At 36.3% G+C, this 24,832-nt stretch overlaps 1 protein-coding gene across 1 annotated transcript in view; it reads right to left on the minus strand.

Annotated features, from left to right (window-relative positions):
• The window catches only part of ERC2 (ELKS/RAB6-interacting/CAST family member 2), a 709,181-nt gene that overhangs the window by 308,298 nt on the left and 376,051 nt on the right, over positions 1-24,832 (minus strand). The window contains exon 7 of the mRNA XM_042979179.1: positions 3,132-3,269. Within this exon, the coding sequence (XP_042835113.1) occupies positions 3,132-3,269 (138 nt within the window). The remainder of the gene's footprint in view (positions 1-3,131; positions 3,270-24,832) is intronic.

Below are 24,832 nucleotides of genomic sequence, written 5' to 3' on the forward strand. Positions count from 1 at the left end.
TGTGTCAATCCTAGAACTATGTCATACTCAATCTTAACTTGCTAAATGGCATTATTTTTTTGCACTGTGAATATGTATATAAGTTCCTGGAAACTAAAAGGAATAACATACTTCCCAGAATGTCACAACCCAAGTGGAATGGTGAATAGTGCCTAATAGGTTCTATTTATCAGCCAAATGACAGCAAATAATTAGATGCTCTATGAATCCAAAAGTTTTAATTAATCATTTTATTTTTTGTACCATCTTGTTCCAGGGGGTCTGTTCAATTAAATGCGGATAAAACTGAATGAACCTTGTGAGGGAAGGGCCAATAAAGGTGATTGTGATGTTGTCAAAAGCACAATTATCAGGTTTGAATTTCAGTCCCATTCCATCACCCATGAGCTGAGTGGCCCTGGGATAGTCCAGGGGAGACATCAAAGTCCCAACCAAGGGCCAACTTAGATTAGAAGTGGTTTCCTGGAGTATTGGGTTCAGAAGTTAGCATAGGCCATGCCACGGTCTGTCCATGACATAGCCCCAGGACCCAGAAATGGGGAATGGTGCTGTACCTGTCCAAAATTTTCATCTCTGGGCAAGTCATTTCATCTCATTGAGCCAATTTCCCATCTTTAAAATGGAAGAGGATGGGTTTGGTATTTCTTAAGGTGTGGTCACCTGACCACTTTCATCAGAATCACTGGGCATGCTTGTAAAAATCATAGGTTCCTTGGCCCCAGAGCAAAGCAACTGAATCAGAATCACTAGGAAATGGGACCCAGGAAACTGTTATTTGAAGAAGCTCCCAATTGGATGTCATAGGTAAGTGATGAATCACTGGGTTCTACTCCTGAAGCCAAGACTGCATGGTATGTTAACTAACTTGAGAATTAAAAAAGAAGAAGAAGAAGAAGAAGAAGAACCCTAGATGATAAGAATATTTGGATACAAAACAAAAGTTTGATACCCACTGGGATAAATACTTAAAAGGAATCTACTATTCTTCGACCCATGATAGAGAACCTTGACAGTTCCTATCCAATGTTTTTATCTGTGCTTATCAAATACACTAATATCCTGATTTTAACAACTTTTAAAAATTCCCTCCATATAAATTGATCTGTGTTTGCTTGTATTCTTCAATACTGTGAAAATCTACAAGTCAGATGCAAATAAGGTTTGAAAACTAAGAGCTCACAGGCCAAAGCTGGCCCACATCATATTTGACTTGAGCATCATAATACTTTAATGTGTTATGTGAACTTGAATGATCTGAGGCAGGTCAAAGACTCCGCAGCTTGCCACAGTTGCCAGCAATTCTTACTGTCTCACACCAAACCCTCTTCCCTCATTTTTGTTCCCTATCTCGCCCTTCAAGGTATCTAACTACTCAACTCCTCATGTATTGCCCAAATCAGATTTCATGTACTTGAGATTCTGGATCAGCAGGCTGATTAATTATTATCAAGGTAGTTCCACAGACAATGGAACTTAGAGGTCAGCAAATTTTGAAAATAAGGCACTAAGAGGCTTGCCCCATGGGAGGCAATAACTCTCAAGTGGTGGCATGAGTTTGAGGGGGGTCAGACTCCCACAGACCTCAGCCTTCCTTGCAGTCATCCCCTTCTTCTCAAAGGAGGTGCTTAGATAAAAAGAGTAGTTTCAGATTTGGAAATTGTTTGGGGATTTAAACTAGAATAAATCTAATCTTAATAGGGCCGGTGGAAAAAATGATAAAATCCTGCCAAGAATCCACGATATAAAAAAATTATATAGTATATGTTTATGTAAAGTTACAGAAAGAAATTGAGAGGTAGTAATGGACTGACATCATATTACTCAAAACTGCAAACAGAATACATAATCATTAATAGTTTTTACCAATTCACTCATTCAAATGTTTTACAAACAAAATTACTACAGAGTTTTGGTAATAAATTCTTGAAAATATTAAAAAGAATATTTTCCCTGAAAAATCATCTTATTTATTCTTATAAGTTTTCAAATTAAATCTTTATAATTTAATATTATAAATGTGACAATGTTATAATTTCTTTCTAGCCATAAAAAGAATTAGATCATCTTTTTAGCTTCTCTATTTTTTTATATACTACAGAGGCTCTCAGACTAGAGTGTACATCACAATGATTCAAGGAACTTCCTAAAACACAGAATCCCAAGCCCTTTCAAGGTTCTGATTTAGTAGGTATAGATGGAACCTAATAATTTAGATTTTCAACAGGCAACTCCTGGTGATTCTGAAGCAGAAGTCAAAGAAGGCTTCTTTAAAATACATGGCTTAAAAAACCTGTGGCCATTTAAACTAATGCCTTCCATTACACAAATTTGAGGTACTGAGAAAGGCAGTTACCTGCCAAGGTCAACCAGTAAGTTAGTGGCAGGGCTGAGACTGGCTCATAGGTCTCCTTCCACTTGACCTTATTATATCAGTTTATAGACTATGAAAATGCGGAATATAGAAGACAGGCAGTCTAGCTCTCAAAGTCCATATCCCTGACTACTGTGCAATACAGCTTCTCAGGAAGCTGAACTCCCATAAGGAGATGAATTAAAATCTCCAGGAAGTAAAGAACATTCTAGGCTAGGTAATTGGGTATGAAAAGGGTCTGAGGCAGGAGGGAACATAGTGGACTTGAACATTTAGAAGGCCAGCATAGCTAGAATACAAAGAATGAGGAAAGACAGATGGGGATGAGGCTGGAAAAGAAGGAAGGAAAGAAGGGAAGAAGGAAGGGAGGGAGGATACAAGGGAGAAAAGGAAAGAGGAAAGAAGGATGGGAAGGAGAGAAGAGTAAGGCAGGCAGAGAGGTAGATGACCAGGTATGAGCCAGATCAGATGAAGGGATGGACTATATAGGCCAGGTTAAGGATTTCAGTTTTTACCATCCTAAGAAAAGTAACAAGCTAGTGAAGGTTTTCAAGCAGGGCCAAATGTGATGTAATCAGGTTTGCATTTCAAGGATCTCCTGGCTTATTTAATGTGCCAAGTCTACTGAGGAGGGCTAACACGGCAGTGGGAGGTCCAGCTGGGACTGGGGGTAGTGAGAGCACATAGAGAAAGGCAGGCACATTTAAATACATTTAGATCACTTCCTCCCAACCGCCCCCATTATTCAGCCCAAGCTCACCTTTTCTGACAAAGCCTCTTCTAGTGTTGCTAGCGCAGTATCCGTGTTACTAGAATCTGTCTGCAAGGACTTTACTCTGTCTTTCAGATTGGTTAGTTGCTTGTCTTTATCCCTAAGCTGTTCTTGCAAGTTTTCAATCTGAAAATAAAAATTAACCATATTTAATGCATATTTTATTACATATCCAAGGACAACATTCCTGAAGTGGACCTGTTTTAAAAAATAGACCAAGGTTATGGACACTGTCATCATTACAAGGTTATACTGACTTAGAATCAAGGCCATCTTGATGAGTCCTTCATCCTTCCATAATTCAACTTTGTATTCAAATGGCAATACAGATAAGCAGACTACCTCTTTGTATACAGATGCAAGCCCTTCAGATATGTAAGCACTATTATTCCTATCCCTCCCACCAGACCTTTAAGTCTGAAGTCCATAACCTAATCTTCGTACAGTGTATCAGGGAATACATGTGCAGGATTTTTTTCATTCAATGAAAAGACTAGTATTGGGTGTCCATTCTGCATTAAGCACCAGAATAATATAAGGCAGGACCTATGTTGTCGTCATTCACTCACTCCTGTATTCAGTATTAAACTTTGTGATATGCTAAATGTTGTCAAGTGGCTGTTTCAAAGTAACCACATGAAAAGCCAACTAGGTTATCATCAGTAGACCGTTAATGGGAAGAACTTATGATATAAATCAAATGTAACAAGTACTACACACTCTATTTGGCAACTAAATCATGTGCTGGCAACCAACCAGCCACTTTTATCCACTATCTGCAGCCTGAAATAAACACGCTAAATGGCTGATTATAACGCCTGCCCATGAGCAGCAGCAAGGACCTTTCCTGGGCATTGCGTACATTATCATTCATGTTTTTATTCTCTGCTTTCAAACCATGTATTTCTTATCTAAGGATTAAAAAAACACTGTACAAACAATTTATTCATATTAAGGGTTTTAAAGTGACAAGTAAAAAAAGCAGTACAACTCTAAGATAAGTCCATTCAAAATATTTGTACTCTGCACCCAGGCTTTCGCACGAAATCATTCCAAATGCATGTTTAACAGTGTGTGACTTAAACAAATTTTTGGATTATTTGATTCATTCAGCATAAATCTGGAATAAGATACAAATAATGACAGAAGTTGCAGCAACGAGGAGGAGGAGAAGAGGGTGACAGTGGGAGTGGCCGTGGTAGCAGCATCAAAATATCTCTGAATGCAAAAACATTGACCTTGCTGACGCTCAACTGGCAGGACACAGGACTTGGCTAATTTTTCCAATGGCTACAATCTATTTGAATGAACAGAAATGGACTTTTACCCCTCCCTCCCTCTCTCCCTTCCTTCCTTCCTTCATCTTCCCTCTCTCTCTACTTCTTTCCTTTTTTTTCCCCACCAATATATCTTTTCAATAAGACATGTTTTCTGCCTTGAGACAGACATCCTGGAAACTCAAGTTATAGGTCAAATAATTAGTCTCTCTTTCATCAAAATGCAATGTATTCCTGCCCACTGTGAGAATTCACTGTCCTTCCATGGAAAACACAGGAACTCAAAGGCATAATCATCTGCAGTCAAAACAAAGGTTTCCTCCATTCCAGACAAGTGTTCATGTGGTTACACAATTCCATAAATAAATATATGGGTGAACAAGAATATGGATAGTTACATGTCAGGATGATACTCGTTATGTAAAAGAAGCTAACAGCTGAGAAGACTGGCTCTATGAGGAGACCGTGTCTTATTATTTTGAGTATGCCCATACCCACAGATACATCTGTGTACATGAAAATGTGTAAATCCATGGTGGTCCCAAACAAACTAATTAGGCACCCCCTGTCACTCTGGGAGACAGTGCCCTGGACAGGACAGAGGACACCTTTCCTCAGGGCATCAGCCCTGGGGCAGTGGTAGGCACTGATTTCAAGGGACTTTGGGCACTGGAAATTGAGGCTGTAAGCCTGTGAGAGACTCCCTGGGGTCTCCCCAAATCACTGAGAGGACTGAAGAGGATTAGGGCTGGGGTCCTACCAGTATGCAGGTAATATAATAGCACTTGGTATTTTATGGTTTTTTGATAATAGCCATCCTAATGGGTAAAAGATGGTGTCTCGTTGTAGTTTTGATTTTCATTTCCCTAATGACTAATAATGTTGAGTGATCTTTCCATGTGCTTACTGGTCATCTGTATATCTTCTTGGGAGAAATGCCTATTCAAACGCTTTTGTCCATTTTTGAATCACGTTTGATTTTTGTTGTCGAGTTTTAGGTATTCTCTGTATATTGTGCATATAAATCCCTTAACACATATAATTTATAAATGTTCTCTCCAATTCTGTGGGTTGCCTTTTCACTCTGGTGATAATTCTTTTGATGCATAAATCTCCCCCTTAGTACTGCTTTCTCTACATTCCATATGTTTTGGTACACTGCACTTTTGATTTCATTCGTCTTTAAGAATTTTTTCACTTCTTTTTGATTTGTTTTGATTCATTCATTGTTTTTTTTTAATATGAAATTTATTGTCAAATTGGTTTCCATACAACACCCAGTGCTCATCCCAACAGGTGCCCTCCTCAATGCCCATCACCCACCCCCTCTCCCTCCCACCCCCCATCAACCCTCAGTTTATTCTCAGTTTTTAAGAGTCTCTTATGGTTTGGCTGTCTCCCTCTCTAACTTTTTTTTTCCCCTTCAATTCATTCATTGTTAACGAGTGTATTATTTGGGGCACCTGGGTGGCTTAGTTGGTTGAGCATCCAACTCTTGATTTTGGCTCAAGTCATGATCCCAGGGTTGTGGAATCAAGCCCTGTGTTGGCCTCCACACTGAGCGTGAAGGCTGCTTAAGCTTTTCTCTCTCTCTCTCTCTCCCCCTCTGCCCCTCTCCCTTGCTCACATTGTCTAAATAAATAAATAAATAAATAAATAAATAAATAAATGTTGTTTAATTTCTATAACTTTGCAAATTTTCCAGTTTTTCTGTTACTGATTTCTAACTTCATCCTCTTGTGGTTGGAGAAAATAGTCTGTATGACATGTATCTTTTGAAAATATATTGAGACTTAATCTGGGGATGAATATGGGGAATGCCCCAAGTGCACTTGAGAAAATTACACATGCTGTCATTGTTGGGTAGAGTATTCTGAATATGTCTGTTAGACCTTGTTGATTTATTGTGTTAAGTCCTCTATTTCCCTACGTATCTTCTCTCTGGTTGTTTTATTATTAAGAGTGGGGTAATGGTGTCCCCAACGATTATTGCAAAACTGTCTTTTTCCTCCTTCAGGTCTGTCACTTTTTGCTTCACATATTTTGATGGCCTGTCATTAGGTTCATACATGCCTATATATGTCATATCTTCTGATAGTATTGAAACTTTAATTAATTTATAATGCCTTTGTCTCTTGTAAACTTTTCTCTTTCCATTACTACTTGCAAAGGACATATTTCTCCTTGCTTTCACTTTCAATCTATTTGTGTCTTTGGATCTAAAGTGAGTCTTTCATAGATAGCATATAGTTGTATCATGTTGAGGGTGGGCTGTTTTTATGATTGATCTTAATCCATTCTGCCAATCTCTGTCTCTCAATTAGAGACTTTAATCCATTTAAAGTAATTATTGAAAAGGAGGAATTTATATCTGTCATTTTGTTATTTGTTTCTTGCATACCTGATAATGTTTTTTGTTCATTTCCTGCATTGCTGTCTTCTTTTGTACTTAGTTGATTTTTTTGTACTGAAATTATTGAATTGTATTATCGTTTTGTGTGTGTGCGTGTGTGTGTGTGTGTGTGTTCTACACCTATTTTCTTTGTGACTACCATGGGTATTACATGTAACATCCAAAATTTATAACACTTAACACTTTGAATTTATACTAGTTTAGTTTCAATAACATACAAAAACTCGACTCTTTTACAGCTCCATCTCCACCCCTTTTGGTTGCTGATGTCACAAAATTATATCTTTATACATGGTGTACTCACAAATATAAACTAATGATTCTTTTTAATGCATTAGTCTCTTACATTACATAGAAAATTAAACATAAAGTTACAAACCAAAGTTACAATGATACTAGCTTTTAGACTAATAGTTTCTTAAAATATATTAGTCTCAAGGGCGCCTGGGTGGCTCAGTAGGTTGAGCATCGGACTTTGGCTCAGGTCATGATCTCACAGTTCATGAGTGCAAGCCCCACATCAGGCTCGCAGCTATCAGCCCAGAGTTGGCTTCAGATCCTCGGTCCTCCTCTCTCTTCCCCTCTCCTATTTGCCCTCTCTCAGAAACAAATAAAACATTTAAAATAATAATAATAAAATAAATCATTCTCTTAGATCATGTAGAAAACAGAAAGTGGAGTTACAAACCGTTGTTACAATAATAGTAGCTTTTATATTTGCCCATGTATTTGCCTTTATTGAAATATTTATTTCTTACATGGCTTTGAGTTACCATCTAGTGTCCTTTCATTTCACCCTGCATGACTCCCTTGAGCACTTCTTGTAAGTCAGTTCCAGTGGTAACAAACTTCTAAGCTTTTGTTTATTTGGGAGTATCTTAATTTTTCCCTCACTCTTGAAGAACAGTTTTGCTGAATATATGATTCTTGGTTAACAGTTTTTTTTTCTTTTATCATTTAATTATATCAACCCACTGTCTTCTGGCCTCCAAAGTTTCTGATCAGAAAACTGCTTATAAACTTATTTAGGATCCCTTGCAAGTGACAAGTCACTTCTCTCTTGATGCTTTCAAGAAAGTATATCTTTGTCTCGGGATTTCAAAAGTTTGGTTATAATGTATCCTGGTGTGGGTCCCTCTGCATTCATTTTTCTGAGAGTTTATTGAGCTTCCTGGATGTTCATATTCATGTCTTAAATCAAATTTGCAAAGTATCAGCCATTATTTCTTCAAAAATTTCCTTTGCCCCTTTATCTCTCTCCTTTCTGGGACTCCCCTAATGTGTGTGTTGGTTGGTCCACTTGATGATGTCTCAGAAGCCCCTCAGATTCTGCTTAATTTTCTTCAATATTTTTTTTGTTTCAAGTTCATTGGTTCTTCTGCCTACTCAAAGCTGCCTTTGAATCCTTCTAGTGAATTTTTCATTTCAGTTATTATACTTTTTCATCTCCAGAATTTCCTTATGGTTTCCTCTGAGGTTTTCTATCTTTTCATCGATATTTCCATTTTGTTCATACATTGTTTTCTCTATTTCCCCCACATCTCCCATTAGTTCTTTTAGAGTGTTGTTTTAAAATCTTTGTCTAGAGGTGCCTGGGTGGCTCAGTTGGTTAAGTGTCCGACTTTGGCTCAGGTCATGATCTCACGGCTTGTGAGTTCAAGCCCCATGTTGGGCTCTGTGCTGATAGCTCAGAGCCTGGAGCCTGCTTCATGTTCTGTGTCTCCCTCTCTCTCTCTGCCCCTCCCCTGCTCATGCTGTCTCTCTCTGTCTCTCAAAAATAAATAAACATTAAAAAAATTTTTTTAATCTTTGTCTAGTAGATCTGCCATCAAGTCTTCTCAGGATCAGTTTCTGTTCATTTTTTCCCCTTTGAATAGATCGTACTTTCCTGCTTTCTGCATGCCTTGTGATTTTTGCTGTTGTTGAAAACTAGATGTTTGAAACTCACAGTGTGGTACTCTGGAAATCAGCTTCTCTCCATATCCCAGGGTTTGCTGTTTTTGTTATTGTTGTCGTTTACTGTTTCTTATTTTGTGTTTGTTGCTGTCATCGTTGCTGTTGTTGTTGGCTATTTCTGTGCCAAAGATCAGTCTGAGGTATAAATATAAGGTCTTCTTAGGTCTTTTCTGAGCCTGTGTCTTTTCCTGGGTATGTGTCCTCACTTTCTAATTTTCCTTATATATGAACTTGTTCATGAATGTCCTAGTCCTCAATGTATGGCTCTCAAAAGAGAAAATGGGGAGGGAAAAAGACTGCCAGCCTTTTAAGTCTCCTGAAAGTCACTTCAGCAGAAGGGGAGGGGCTTGCACCAATGTGGGGAGGTGTAACAACAATGGCTGCTGACTCTGACTGCACCTCTGATCAGAAGCAACAATCAATGATCAGAACACAGTTCCTTGATATTTGGAAGGCAGGTTTCTTTTTATTCACCCTGGCTCCTGCAAGCTGTGTGCAGGTTGCTCCAGGCACACATGTTTAGCTGCCTGCCACTTGGCTGAAGGGTGGGAAATGGTTAGCTTCTACTGTGTTAAGAGCTAACATTGACCCAAATTAACTGCATTTTACCATCTAAGCCTTCCCTGGAAGTTGTAAGCCTTTAATGGACTACAGACTTCCAAAATAGTTACATTAGACAGGTTCTGCCGGTTCAATTGTTGTCTAGATGGAGAGACAAATTCCTGGTGCCTTCTACTCCTCCATCTTCCCAAAATCCTTCTCCAGAAATACCCTTTACATAACACCAAAGAAAAGGCAACACTGGTTGCTAAAACAGGATCCACTACACAATGGATTTAAATACAAAGATTTAAATCAACCCACTGTATGGGTTTCCATTGCTACATAAAATATTACCACAAACTTTGCAGGTTAAAACAATATGAATGTATTGTCCCACAATCTATACACCAGAAGTCCAAATGTGGTGTAATTGGTTTCTCTGCCTAAGGTCTCAGAAAGTAGATATCAAAAGGTCAATCAGCATGAGTTCTCATCTGGAACTTGGGGTCCTCTTTCAAGATCATTCAGATTGTTGGCATTATTCACTTCACTGCTAGGTATTAGTTAGAAGTTGTTCTTAGCAACGAGAACCTGCCTCAGGTCTTCGCTATATGCCCCTCTCCATCTTCAAAACTAGCAACAGAGCACTTTTGCACGTCAAATCCCCTCCTCCATGCTTTGAATTTTTCTGACTTTTCTGTCTCTGACCTCTAGACTCAAATTTATAATGCTCAAGTGATTAGTTCAAGCCCACCCAGATAATCTCCCTTTTGGTTAACTCAAGGTCAATTGAATAGCAATCTTAATTACATCTGCAAATTCCCTTTTGCATAAAATGTAATCTAAACATTGACATAACACCTGGGGAGCCCATGTCATGAGGGCCATCCTAGAATTCTGCCTACTATCCCTATATATTTCATTTGGAATAAAAACAGAGAAGCGTTTTAAAAGATTCCTTAAACAAAGAACTCTAAAAGAGAAATTTATCCAAATCTGAAGAATTAATTATAATGGGATGTGTGACATTTTAACATGGCATTTCTGATGCAGTCATTTTTATATGGCCTAAAATTAAAATAAAAATAAACTTTCAGCTTATAAAAAGGTTAGGTAGTGTATGCCCCAGACCTCTTCACTACAAACCAGGAACTGTCCTAAATACTTGCTTTTATTTTTTTTAACATTTTATAATGAGATAATTGAGATTTCCATGCAGTTGTAAGAAATTATATTAAGAGATACCTTTTACACTTTTTACCCAGTTTCCTCTAATAGTAAAATCTAGCATAACTATAGTACAATATCACAAGCTGGAAATTGATGTTCATACAATCCACTGATCTTATTCAGGTATCACCATTTTTACATGCACTCATTGGTGTGTATGTGTGTCTGTATTTAGTCCTATGCAACTGTATCACATACGTAGATTCATGTGACCACCTCTAAGGTCAGGATACAGAACAATTCTATCCCCCAAAAGATCCCTTGTATTGTCCTTTTATAATTGCTCCCACTCCTCTTCTGTCTCTGCCCCCCATCTCTAACCCCTGGCAACCATGAATTTGTCCTCCATTTCTATAACTTTGTCATTTCACAAATGTTACACAAACACAGGAATACAGTACATAACCTTTGGCAGTGTTTTTTTTTTTTCATTCAGTATGATTCTCTGGAAAGTCATCCACGTTGTTATGTCTATCAATAATTTGTTCTCTTTTATTATTAAGTAGTAGCCCATGGTATGGATATACCAGCCTGTTTAACCATTTACCTGTTAAAGGACACTTGGCTTGTTTCTGGTTTGGGGCTATTATAAATAGGAGACTATGAATATTCACATATAAGTTTTTTCTATGAACATAAGTTTTCATTTCTCTGATATAAATGCCACCAGAGTGAAATTTCTGGGTCATGGGACTTGTGATTTTACCTGTATAAGAAACCGCCAAACTGTTTTCCAAAGTGGCTGTACCATTTTACATTCCCACCAGCAATGTAGGAAACATCTAATTTTTCTACATTCCCACCAACACTTTTGCTGTTGTCATGACTTATTATTTTAGTAATTCCAACAGATGTATAGTGACATCTCATTGTAGTTTTTTTTAACATTTATTTATTTTTGAGACAGAGAGAAACAGATCATGAACAAGGGAAGGTCAGAGAGAGAGGGAGACACAGAATCTGAAACAGGTTCCAGGCTCTGAGCTGTCAGCACAGAGACCGAGGCGGGGCTCAAACTCACGGACCGCGAGATCATGACCTGAGCCGAAGTCGGACGCCTAACAGACTGAGCCACCCAGGCGCCTCTCTCATTGTAGTTTTATTTTGCAGTTCCCCTTGTGGTTAATGACATTGAACACCTTTTCATGTGCATATTTGCCATCTGTACATCCTCTTCAGTAAATATCTGGTCATGTCTTTTGGCTGTTTTCTAATTGGCTTGATTTTGGTTTTGATTTACTGGTGACTTTTCAAAGTTCTTTGGAGAGTATTCCAGATACCAATCCCTTGTAAGATATATGGCTTACAATTATTTTCTCCCAGTCTGTCGCTTACCTTTTCATCCTCTTAACAGGTGTTTCACAGAGCAGAAGGTCCAATTTATAGATCATACTTTTAATGTCAATTCTATGAACTCATTACTTAGCCCTACATTCTGATGATTTTATCCTATAGTTTTTCTAACAAATTTATAGTTTCATGTTTCACATTTTATTTTGAGTTAATTTTTGTATAAGGTGTGAGTTTTAAGTCAATGTTCATTTTTGTTGCCTACAGATGTCCAGTTAATCCAACACCATTTGTTCAAAAGCTATTTTTCCTCCATTGAAATGTCTTTGCACCATTGTAAAATATTAATTAGGCATATTTGTGTGGATATATAGCTGGATGCTCTATTCTGTTCCATTGATCTGTCACTCCAATAATAGGAAATTGTCTTGATTACAGTAGCTGTAGAGGGTTAATATCACCTTTTTTAAAAGAATGTTTTAGCTAATCTAGGGCTTGTGCCTTTCCATAAAAAAAAATTATAATAAGCCTGTATATGTCAATAAAAACCCTTAGGATTTTGAAAGGAATTTCATTAAACCTATAGCTCAATTTGGGGAAAATTGACATTTTTAATATGCTGAGTTTTTCAAACTATGAATATAATACATATCTCAATTTGCGTAGGTCCTCTTTGATTTTTTCATCAACATTTTGTATATTTCAGCATACAGATCCTGTACATGTTTTGGTAAATTTATTTATAAGTATTTCATTTTCTTTGGAGTTATTACAACTTAAATTCTATTTTTAATTTTACTTTCCACATATTCATTTTAGTATATAGAAATGTAATTAATTTTTGTCTGTTGATCTTGTATCCTGAGATTTTACTGAACTCACTTATTAGCTCTAGGAGCTTTTTTTTTTTTTTTCTTTTTAAAGATACTTTGGGATTTTCTATGTAGACAATCATGTCATTTGGAAAAAAGGGATGGTTTTATTTTTTAATTTTTTCTCTTATCACAGTGGTGAGCACTTCAGAGTACTGTGTTATATAGCAGTAGTAAGAGTAAACATCCTTGCTTTTTACCTGAATTTAGGGGAAATATATTTAATCTTAGTAGTGAAAGATAGATGTTAGCTGTAGGTTTTTTTGTATATGTTCTTTACCTAGCTGAAATGGTTGCCCTCTATTCCTAACTTGCTTAAGAGTTTTTAATCATAAATGAGTGCTGTATTTTAAAAAATGCTTTTTCTATGTTAAATAATATGATCACGTTTTTTTTTTTTCTTCTTTACTCTGTTCATATGGTAGGTAACAATGATTGATTTTTTTTCAATGATTGATTTTTAAATGTTGAACCAGCCTTGCATACCTGAAATAAATCTCACTTAGTCATGATACATTATTCTTTTTATACATTTTTGCATTTGATTTTCTAATATTTTGTTGAGGGTCTTTTATTTAAGTTCATGAGAGACAGTAGTCTGTGACTTTGGTTTAGGGAGTTGGGTTTTTTTTTTTTTATTGTATTTTTCTGTTTTGGGTACCAAGATAAGTCTCATAAAATTTGTTGAAAACTATTCTCTCTTCCCTTTTCAGAAATAAATTGAGTATAATTGGTGTTAATTCTTTATTTGGTAAAAATCTCCAAGTGAAGCTCTCTGGGCCTGGAAATTTCTCTTATAGGAACTTTTAAATTAAAAATTCAATTTATCTCATGGTTATAAGATTATTCAGGTTATGTATTTCATTTTTTTTTTAAGTTTTGATAGTTTGTGGTTTTTGAGGAATGGGACCTTTTCCACGAAGATGTCAAATTTAGGAGTAGAAAGTTGTCTATAATATTCCTCTATCCACTTTTTAATGGCGACAGAATCTGTAATGATATCTCTTGCTTCATTTCTGATATTGGTAATTTTCATCTTCTTTTATCTTTGTCAGTGTTGCTGGAGGTTTACCAATTTTACTGATTTTTTTTCAAATAAGCAGCTTTTATTGATTTTCTCTGTTATTTCCAGGTTTTACATTTTATTGATTTTTGCTCTACTATTATTCCTTCCTTATACTTGGCTTTGGTTTATTTTGTTCTTATTTTTCTGGTTTGTTGAGGTAGAAATTTTGATTATTCACTTGTAACATTTCCTCTTTTCTAATGTAACCATTTAATACTATAAATTTCCCTTTTAGCACTGCGTTAGCTACATCCCGCAAATTTTGGTATGTTGTATTTTCATTTTCATTCAGCTATATGTATATTTGTACCTTATGACTTCATCTTTGAGGCGTGAATTATTATTTACTTAGCATCTTTGTTTTTTTAAGATTTTTATTTTTTTAAGATTTTGTTTTTTTAAGATTTTTATTTTTTAGAGTAATCTCTAAACCCAATGTAGGGCTCGAACTCACAACCCTTAGATCAGGAGTCTCCTGCTCTATGGGCTGAGTAAGCCAGGCACCCCTACTTAGCATCTTTGAACCACCGGTTACTTGTAGATTCTCATATCCCTCTATTATTGATTTCTAGTTTGACTCTATTATGGTCATACAACACACTATATGAATCCAATTCTTTTAAATATGTTCAGGTTTGTTTTACAATTCTGAATATGATCTATCTTAATGAATGCTACATGCACACTTGAAAAGAATGTATAGTTTGCAGTTGTTGGGTAGAGTGTTTTATAAATGTCATCTAGCTCTTGTTAGTTGATAGAGCTATTCAGTTCATTTAATTTGCTAATTTTCTGTACTTAATTCTATCTACTGCTGATAGTGAAGTGTGGGAGTCCCCAACTATAAGTGTGAATTTGTCTATTTCCCTTTTTAGTTCTATCAGTTTTTATTTCATATATTTGTTTGGTGCATACACATTGAGGATCACTATGTCTTCTTGGTGGGTTACTTCTTTTATTATATAATGTCTCCCATTGTTCCCAGTAATTTTCTTTGCTCTTACATCTACTTAATCTGATATTAACATAGTCATTTCTCTTTTTTAAAAATTAATGTTAATATGATATACCTTTATCTCTTCTTTTCAACCTACAATGTCATTGTGTTTGAAGTGAATTTCTTATAGACAGCATATAATTGTGTCATGGGGTTTTTTTTAGTTTGTTTGGAGGGGTGTTTTTTTGTTTGTTTGTTTGTTTGTTTGTTTTTGGCTCTACTTGGATAATCTCTTTTAACTGGTATATTCTGACCATTGACATAAAGTAACTATTGCTATGTTAGGGCTTAAGTCTGCTATTTTATTATTTGTTTTCTGTTCATTTCCCCCATTTTCATTCCTCCATTTCTTTCTTGCCTTCCTGAGGGTTACTGGAAATATTTTTAGGATTCCATCTTCACTTATTTATACTATTTTTGAGTATACAGTTTTATATATTTTCTTAACAACTGCTGTATGTGGTACAATTTACATATGAAACATGTCATAAACTACTGATATAAATGTTTTGTCACTTCAAGTGAAGTACTAAAATTGCACTTATTTAAGGTTCTTTTATTTTCCTCACTTTTTAAATATAATTGTCTCATTATATCCTCTACATACAATGAGCACAAGATATCGCTATAATTTTTGCTTCGTCAAATTTTTTTAAATTATAAGGATGAAGATAGTTTACTATGTTTATCCACATTTTTTCCATTTCACTCTTCTTTCTTCTTTTCTGAAGTTCAAATCCTGCTGTTATCATTTCCTTTCTGTTTAGAGAGAGCTTCTTTTAGCTACTGTTCAAGGGTAGATAAGCTAGGGACAAATACTCTTGGTTTTCCTTTTTTCAAAATGCCTTTATTTCCCTCTTTATTCCTGAAGGATAGTTTCACCAGTTAGAGAATTTATGGCTGGCAGGGTTATTTTTGTTTTGTTTTGTTTTTTCTGTATTTGAAAAACATGCTGATTTTGTCTGGACTCCATGGTTTCAGATAAGAAATCCACTATTATTCGAGTTGGTATCCATCCCTCTATAAATGCTGAGTACTTTCTCTCTGGGTGCTCTAAGATCTTTTTTCCTTTTCTTACTTTTTAGAGGCTTAATTGTGATGTGTCAGCATGGATTTCTTTGGGCTTATCCCATTTGGGATTCACTCATCTTTTTAAATATGTAGATTTATATCTTTTGCCAAATTTGGGAAGTTTACAGCTATTACTTCTTCAAATATTTATTCAGTCCCATATTCCTTCTCATCTCTTTCTGGGTCTCTGATGAAATCTTAGATCTTTTATTATTAAATCACAGGTCTCTAGGGTCTGTTCATTTATTTTCCAGTCTAGTTTTCCTCTGTTGTTCAGATTAAGTTGTACTGATCTGTCCTCAAGTTCACAGACTCTATCTTTGGTCATTTCCACTCTACTAAGGAATCCTTCCAGTAAGGCTTTCTATTTTTGTAATTGCTTGTTCAATCTATTTTATAATTGCTTTATATTTTTTGTCATAAAATTCTAATACTTGATTCACCTTAGTGTTGTTATTAGTTGTCTTCTCTCATTCAAATTGTGACTTTTTTGGTTCTTGGTATGAGATGAGTAATAATCTATTTTATCCTGAACATTTGGATATGTGTTAGAAGATTTGTTTTGTTTTGTTTTGCTTTCCTATTTATATTATATCTTAGCAAGCAGTCACCTTGTTTCAGTCTTCATCCTTCCTTATTTTAATCTACTTTCTGTTGGCAGTTCAGGGTTGCAGGGCTCTCCACATCCCAGGCAAGGAGATATGAAGAGCAAGAAGAAACCCCAGGAAACTCATCCTGGTGTTCTTCCATTCGTGAGGTCCCTGGCCAGTCCTTCTTCTTTCCTACATTTCAGAGTCCTTTCATGATTGTCTGTTGCATTATTTCCAGACAATATAAATAAGATGTATTTAGAGAGAAGGAGAAGGGAAATGTGAGTTTATATTATCTTGTCCCAGAGCTGGAAGCCACCAAACACTGTTTAGAAATGGATTGCTGAATTTGCTCTTCAAAACCCCATCATGGATCAAAAATGAAAAAAAGCAAATAAACTTGTTAAGATGACCCAGACAACTAATGATGAAGGGGCAGTTAACACTCAAACTGTCCAACTCAGGCCCCAGCTCTGTGTCAGCCTCCCCATGGCTACCCCAGGAGTCTTTAGATTAGTAACTCTCAGCCCCTTCCTGCACTAGGACCCCTTGGGATCTATTCCCACCACAGGATGGAGGGAAGGGAGCCAGAATCTAGCTGGGCAGTTGAGTAGTTTCCAAACCTGACTCCTCTATTTGAGATTCACTCCCAAGTGGCCTGAAACTACATAGCAAGTAAATTTAAAAAAAACTCGAGCCAAAATGCCAAACACAAAGTGAAGAAAGGGATTTGCATGATACCACTAACAGCTACATTTCTTATCATGGAGCTCACACACAGTAGGCCCTCAGTAAATAATTCCGAACTATAACCAAAATATACCAATCCTTGAAATACTGGATGAAGCTTGGCTCAAATTACCTCCCACTGGAGTGTTCCTGAGAACAACCATATCATGACACCCTGTGGAATATTTGAGATACTGCACTCTGCAAGTTCTACCAAAGTCCAAATTCAAAGGGACAGAGGGAAAGCAGGAAAGAAAACAGCTCCCCAAAGTGCATAATCAATATTTAAAGGTCTAGAATGCTTTTTTTTTTTTTTACCATCATCAGTCTGACCCCAAAGGATAAGCACTCTAAAAGACAAGTGCCTGCTTCCCATGCTTGGTGCTTATCTGAATTCCAGAGCATTTATATGATTTCCTTTCCTTTAAAACTAATTTTAAAATGTGATCCAAACCCTAACCAAGACAGCATGTTCCCAAATAGTATGGAATTTTGTGTAATTTTTCCTTTAGACATAAAATGAATAGGCAGCAAATTTAAAACATCCCAAATTGTTCTAAAATGGAACATCCTGAAAATGTCCAAAGATAAAATGAAAGGCAAGATCCAAGGATTGTCTAGAAATTCTCATGATGTAAAAATATTAATAAGTGATTATTACAGACAAGATCTTCATGGTTTGCTAATCATGGCTAAATCTATTGAGAGGATGGCAGGGTGGCTAAGAGGTCTAGAGCCACCTAAACAGAAAAAACTCCTAATACTCTGCAAATTCATTTCTGCTGAATGTCATAATAGAAAGAAGATTTTACTTTTGTTTAAAAAAAAAACCTGAAAACCTGTCAAATTTAGAATGCAAAACATTCCAATTTTTAAAATTGTGTACTCCCCAAAATAAAATAAAAAGCAAACTATAAACAATGGAATCATTATATGCAGAAATACATTTGCACACACATTGAACAGGAAATAATTAAGACCTTTTTTTATGATACTAATTTATCTGAAAGTCATAGTCATATATATTTTTTTGATTCAAGTTCAAACTATGTGTATAATTTTCATATTCATGGACTTTTTAATTTCTTCAAATAGTAACTGACATCAGAAAAATTGGTCCGCCCCTTGGAATACACAAAACACTCACAGAAACTGGAATTAAAAATGAAATAATGGGACAGAGACAAAAAAAATTTTATAAAATCTTTAAGGTCTCATGAAAACCATACATAGGTGATTCTGATTTTTTGAACGATATAACAAATCTTCTGTAGATTTTCATTTATGAATTTTCTTTTAATACTTACAGATTCATTTTCCACTCTCTGTTCTGAAACTAAATTTTAGTTAGCAAGATACTACCTGCCTTTCATGCTTGTGTTGTTGCTACTTAATTCCTAGGCTGCTATTCAACTGCAACTGACTTTATATTTTAAGTGTATCATCTAATCTTTGGCTATTTAAATAATGAATATTTTAGTAATTAAAAATTGTCATTAAGATCACTAAAAAAAAAAAAAATCATTAAACTCTTTGGGATGAAAGTCTTTTCCTGTCCACACAATGTCAATAAACAAAGTACTAATCTTGTCACTTTTTTGGCCACTGTCTCAGGAATGCTTCTTAAGTACTCAAAGGATTAAATTAAATCTCACCTGCAGACAGGCTTTTGAAATCAGCGGAAAACCTAGTTCTCAAAGGAAAATTACTTTCATCATCTTGAGTTAAAACTAATGATTGTGTCCTTTGGAATTTGCAAGAAAATATCAGCATCAAAGAAAACAATTTACTTCATGAGAGTATGTTCTTCAAGACTCTGTCTAAAATAATTATTGAAGAGAGAATTCATTTTAGGAAATATTTTTTCAAGGTCATTCTAAGAGAGTCATAAAATTGTGTCACTTAAATTATCTCAAGTTGATGTCTTTTCACAATTATGACTGTCTTGCTGGGGTTTTAGGAAGTTTTTTTTTTTTTTTTTAAGAATTATTTTATTTATAGTCCTTGTTTTGAGTTCCAAATTTGGCTTATGGTCTTTTGTTTTTTTAAGGGATTATATAATTTTTGAGCTAAGTATTTGAAACCTGCATGCAGGGAATAAAAAGAAAAGATTTATTTAAGTTTAAAAATTAAATAATAGAAGAAACTGAATCTGAGATTAAAAATATGCATGCACTTGGGAAAAAATGACAGCACTCTACCTAGTAACTTGAGAAACTATTTTCCAACTTAAAGTATTCTAAGCTCTTTCATTTAATTTAAGAAATACTTAATAGGATAAAATACTCACATTGCAGAAAATTTCTTCCTAAGAAGAGGTAGCGTTTCAAAATGTTCCCCACCATGTTGTTATAAGAGTCACTGGGGGGGGGGGGGCAGGATTAGGACACAGTTCATTTTTGGACTGTTGCATCTACTTCCTAAATAAACAAATGCTGGCTCTTTCTCTCCAAATCAAATGCAAACCCAGAGGAAGGACAAGGAGATGAACCACTAGACTGAAAAATAGAAATATTATGTCAAAGCACCCTACATCATTATTTGCAGACAATTTATTTTGTTATTGGTTAGTATCCTTCATGCTAAATGTTCTGTCCCCTATAGCAAATGTTCCATTTCAAAAACATAGTAACATGTGCTGGAAAGAGAAACCACCAAAGCAATAGTTCTGGTGGCTAGAGAATATATTTATGGTAGATTAGAAAAATGAACATTAATCTGAAGCTCAGTATGTATGAATCATATTATCGATATAATTTGTAAAATACCCTAACAGTATATCACAATTATTTTTTAGTGGAATAAAAGCTTTGTGAAACAGAGATTAAAGTGCTGTCTCTAAAATGGGTCTATGTTACATACAAGCACTAAAGGCAAGATTTGTAAATTCGCTTTTTATTCTCTTCTTAGAAACAGCACGAAGTATAAACAAATAACATTTCTTCAATTAGGTACATGAGCATGACCTGTTGGACGATCATTCTGTAACTGAGTGTTTTTTCCTTTGATTTTTACAATTGATTCTTTAAAAAATGTCCTTTATCTGTACAAGGCAAGAGCTGCCCCACCCTAAACCTTCCAGAGATCAGTCTTAAATGGCCCCAGCAGAACCTCTGAGATAGGTCTTGCCTTCCCCCCTCCTATCCCCTCCACTTCAGGTGTATCTCTTTAGGGACATAATCTCACATGTCATTCTAACTATAGTCACAGTATCCTGTCTGAGCTTCACAAACATTATACAGTAATTCTGAGCATCTTTAACATTTATCTCAAATATGTGGGGAGCTAATCCTGAAAGGATCTCTGGAAATGAAGAGTTTTCATGAAGTTAAGACAAAATCCCTTCTCAAGAATTTTTTTGTGACATAATGGGTTATGTTCTTCCCTGGACCAAAGGGATGGGTGGACAAAAAGCCCACCAGAATGTAATTCAGCAACCTGTGAGAGATACCAGCATCCTAATGATTTACACAATAAATACAGTCAAGGGTCCAAAAGGGATCAACCATTCCTATCACTCATTATGTTGTAATGAATCTTTCTCATATCTGCAAAAATGCACTCAATTGTTAAAATATAAAAATTATCCAAAATAGTGTGGCTTCCGACTTGGCCACATAAAAGAATCAGCTGAGTAGCTGAGAATGCAGATTCCTGGGCTCCAGGACCAGAGGTGCTGACTCATTAGGTGCAGAGGGAGGTTGGGTCCACATATTTAACAAGGACTGCAGGTCACTTTGATCAAATAGTCCATGGACCAGAGTTTTAAGAAATACTGGCAATGAAACATTTTTACATCAAGCTGAGTAGAGAAATTAATTTCTCCCTCAATCATCATCTTCTTCGTCATTAAAAAAAATCTGGAAATATTTTCCCTTAGTTTCTCATAACTGAAGTTATTTTTCGTAAGTCTGAGAATTTAAAAAGCACCCCCAGAACGTGGATCAAGGTAGAGGCTGGGACGGGAGGGAGGGACCACTTTCCTTGTACCTTCCTTCTCACAAATAGCTTATATATATGTCAGTGGTGTTTGCATTTGGCAGCATCATCTTCTATGAGAAAGCAAGGGCCTAGAAAGATCCAATCTCCCTATAAGTCTCTCTAAATGGGAAGTCACCAGTTACTTATGACAAAACTTATCCATTGCCTATCTTCACTTGGAACACATTAGAAGTTGAAGATAAGACAAAGAGGCTGAAGATATAAGAAGCACCCATAAAAATAACAGGACGTGGTAAATGCTAATGGACGGAGTACAGCATAAAAGAAACAGATTCTGTATATTCTCTTCCTCTCAAGTTGCTGGTAAAATAACTTCATAAGATCTTAAATGTGTCAGGAGAAAAGAAGCACAAAAAGATTATGCCTGTCATTTAAACCCTGGGGCTGGAGAGATGAGCTGAAATGGTTAAGCAAGGCTTTCATTTTTTTCTTTTCTAAGTTTAACTTTGTTCATTCCTTCCAGCAGTAACCATCTGCATTTGAGAGGTCTGATTCCAGCACATGGAGAATTTACAAAATAAAATAATGACGCAGGCCCCAGATTCACTCAGCTAATGGAAAGAAGTCCATCTTCTGCAAAGTGTCAAAAATTCAATGTCATCTGCTAGCCTGACACTAAAGAAAATGCAAACCCACTTCTTTTCCCAATTAGATTCAGGGTTCCTTAAACCTTCCTGGGAGGCTAGTCTTGTTCTGAAATCATATATTTTGAAGAAGCAGTCTGTTTTTGTTTATGCACTTTTGTTTCCTATTAAGATCTAGAATGTGTTTTGTGCTTTTATTGTCCAAGGCAGCTTCCCCTTGTGTAATTTCTGAATCTCACAGATCGATATTTCAAGATGGCCATCGACAACTTCTATCCTTTGTTAATGAACTCTTCTGGTCCCTTAATACCATTGGAAGCTTTCCTTAATCATAGAACACGTCTGGGGTAAGTGATTCACATTCAGATGTATCCAAAGCTATCACACAGCAGATCACTGCAAAATCCCCAGGAAAAGTATATTAAGATGCAAGGAGCTGCTGCAAGGAAGCAAGGGATCTTTCCAGAGGAAAATGGATCAGAGTTCACGAGTCAGATACTTTACCAGTAATTAGTTAATGTGTAGCATGAACCAACTGTGAAACCAAATGCAGCACGTAAAACACATAGCATCTTTAAATAAGCCCTTAGAATAAAATCAAGAGGAAAACTGGGAAATATTTGAAGTGTTACACCCCGGGAAAGGTACATGGAATTGCTGGTAGGTCCATTCCAAGGTGGCTTACATACTTACAAGTGCTTTTTTAAGAAGAAGATAGCTGTAACTTCTAAAAACTAAAAGCAATTTGCCCTCATGCTTAAATTTCCACAGGCTCTCCCCTAAGGCTTACTCTTTTCCATGATTCAGTAATTGCTGGCAAGAGGGGCCACTTGCACCTCAAAATAAGGGGCAAGTGGCTAATTATTTCTGTACAGGCCCATCTGCAGACTCAATCAGTTGCAGATGTAGAATTGTACCCAAAAAAAGCAGCAGCTTCTATACCATAGGGCCCTAGATGGAGCAGAACTCCGAGACAGGCAACACAGTAACCCAGTGATTCATAGGGTGCTTCTCTACTTAGTCCCCCAAATGGGCTGCCTTGGTGATCTTCTTTAGGACAAATGAACAAGAACAGTCAAAACAATAGGATTAAGTATATGTCGGTGACATTCTGATGAGCAAGTCAAATCAACTCTGGATACTTATCTTGATGTAAGTATGAAGGCTTAGATTGCTTCAGTGTTTTGCTAGCTCTGCCTCAGTCTTCTTTTCACTCCAGAAGGAAAGAACAAGGAGGAAACACTATCCAGAGGGAGGCCTCCCATGCCAGGTGCTGTGTTTGTTGATTGAACCTTCATGATGACCCTATGATTTGGTAACAATGATCCCTATTTCACAGACAAGAAAAACTATCACATTTCTACTAGATGGAAAAGTAGGACTTGAACCTAGATGTGTCAGATTCTAAACACTGCCTTTTTTTTTTTAACCATAGTCATATAGCCACTACTTTAATATTTATTGTTTTAATATTTAATGTAGATTGGACACAGCAGCTCAAGAATAGCTCTTCTGTAATCATTTATTCCTGACTGGTCTGACTACATACTATTAACACTTCCCTTTGCCCACCTCCCACAGGTACAGTCCCAGGAAAGATCTAACAGTTACAAGACAATGCACAGTAAATTGTTCACTAATAAGAAGATCAAGGCATCTTTTTTCCTGATATGTCTATGTATATACATATATATACATACACACATATATCATATACATATATATACTTTTTAAATTTATATTTTTATATGTTTTAGCTTATTCAGTATTAAGCTAATATTTGTATGCCAGATACCCTTGCAGACCTGGCAAAGAAGCCAAACAAGCTCCTAGCCCCCACAAGGGTTTATGTACATAAAGGGAGGAAGTCAATACACCAGTCAACAAATGCTCATAAAACACAGTAACTTCAGACAGAAGTACAAAGTATATGAAAAAACTAAATCAGATCAGGAAACAGAAAATGGTGGAAGTTAGAACAGCGTTATGTCAGATGCGGTGCTTAAGAAGACTTCTTGGAGGCAGTGACATCTGAGCAGAGACATGAATGCTATGAAGAACCAAATGGGGAGAACTACGGTACAAAGGCCCTGAGGTCAGAAAAAGACAGGGGAGTTCAGGAACAGCAAGAAGGCTTCACAAATCAACAGACAGCATCATACTGCCTGGTAATAAAGCTTTTTACCTCCAAAGAGATTGAAATATGATTAAAATCTCTATAAAAGCTGAGGCAGTCACCCATTCTTTTGTTATTTACTTATTCACCCACTGATTTGACAGAGAATTAACAGAGAATTATTGGGTGTCTACTACAGGAGGGATGCCTAGTTAGATGGTTTACAGAGGTATGTTCCCTAGCATGAGACTCCCAACCTAGGGGTCAATTCACCAATAGCACATCAGAACAGACTCCACAGAGAGAGAAGAGAAGAAAAACCTCATGCCTGAAGACCCAAACAGAACCTTCCCCCAAATTCAGAGAGTACCAAGATGAACTCAGTATCAGATTGGGCAATCCTCCAGGGTCAAGCTGATTAAGTGATATTCAGTCTTATATACTCTGGTTGGGATACAGGAACATACCCTTGAACCTCCGAGAAGCTGGGGTTCTATTTCTAGGGGCACTACAAGGTTTCTACCAATGTTGAATGAGTGGAGGGAGTATATGCAGTCATAAGACCTTGTGTAATACAGAAAACTGGAGAGTTTCCCTATACTCTGGAATCATATCACATATGGCAGGATAGAAAGGCCCAGAGAAGCTGGAATTCCCCCAGTTAGCTGAGCATTCCAAGCCTCAGTGTTCTACTTTCTATAGCTAGAATGATAATCATGTTTCCCCAAACATCTTCATTTACTCAACAGATACTAGCTGAGTGCTAGGTACCCACTAGATATTGGGACAAAGCAATGAACAACACAGCTCCTGTCTTCAAGGATCTTATAAGGGAGAAGACCCAGAAATAAACAGGGAATTACAAAGCAGTGTGATGTTATGAGTAAGTACAGAGCCAGCATGGCACTTAGGAAGAGTCCCGCTCATTCTATGGGTCAAGGAAAATGTCCCAT

The sequence above is a fragment of the Panthera tigris genome, chromosome A2 (genome assembly GCF_018350195.1).
Source record: "Panthera tigris isolate Pti1 chromosome A2, P.tigris_Pti1_mat1.1, whole genome shotgun sequence".
Lineage (NCBI taxonomy): Eukaryota > Metazoa > Chordata > Mammalia > Carnivora > Felidae > Panthera > Panthera tigris.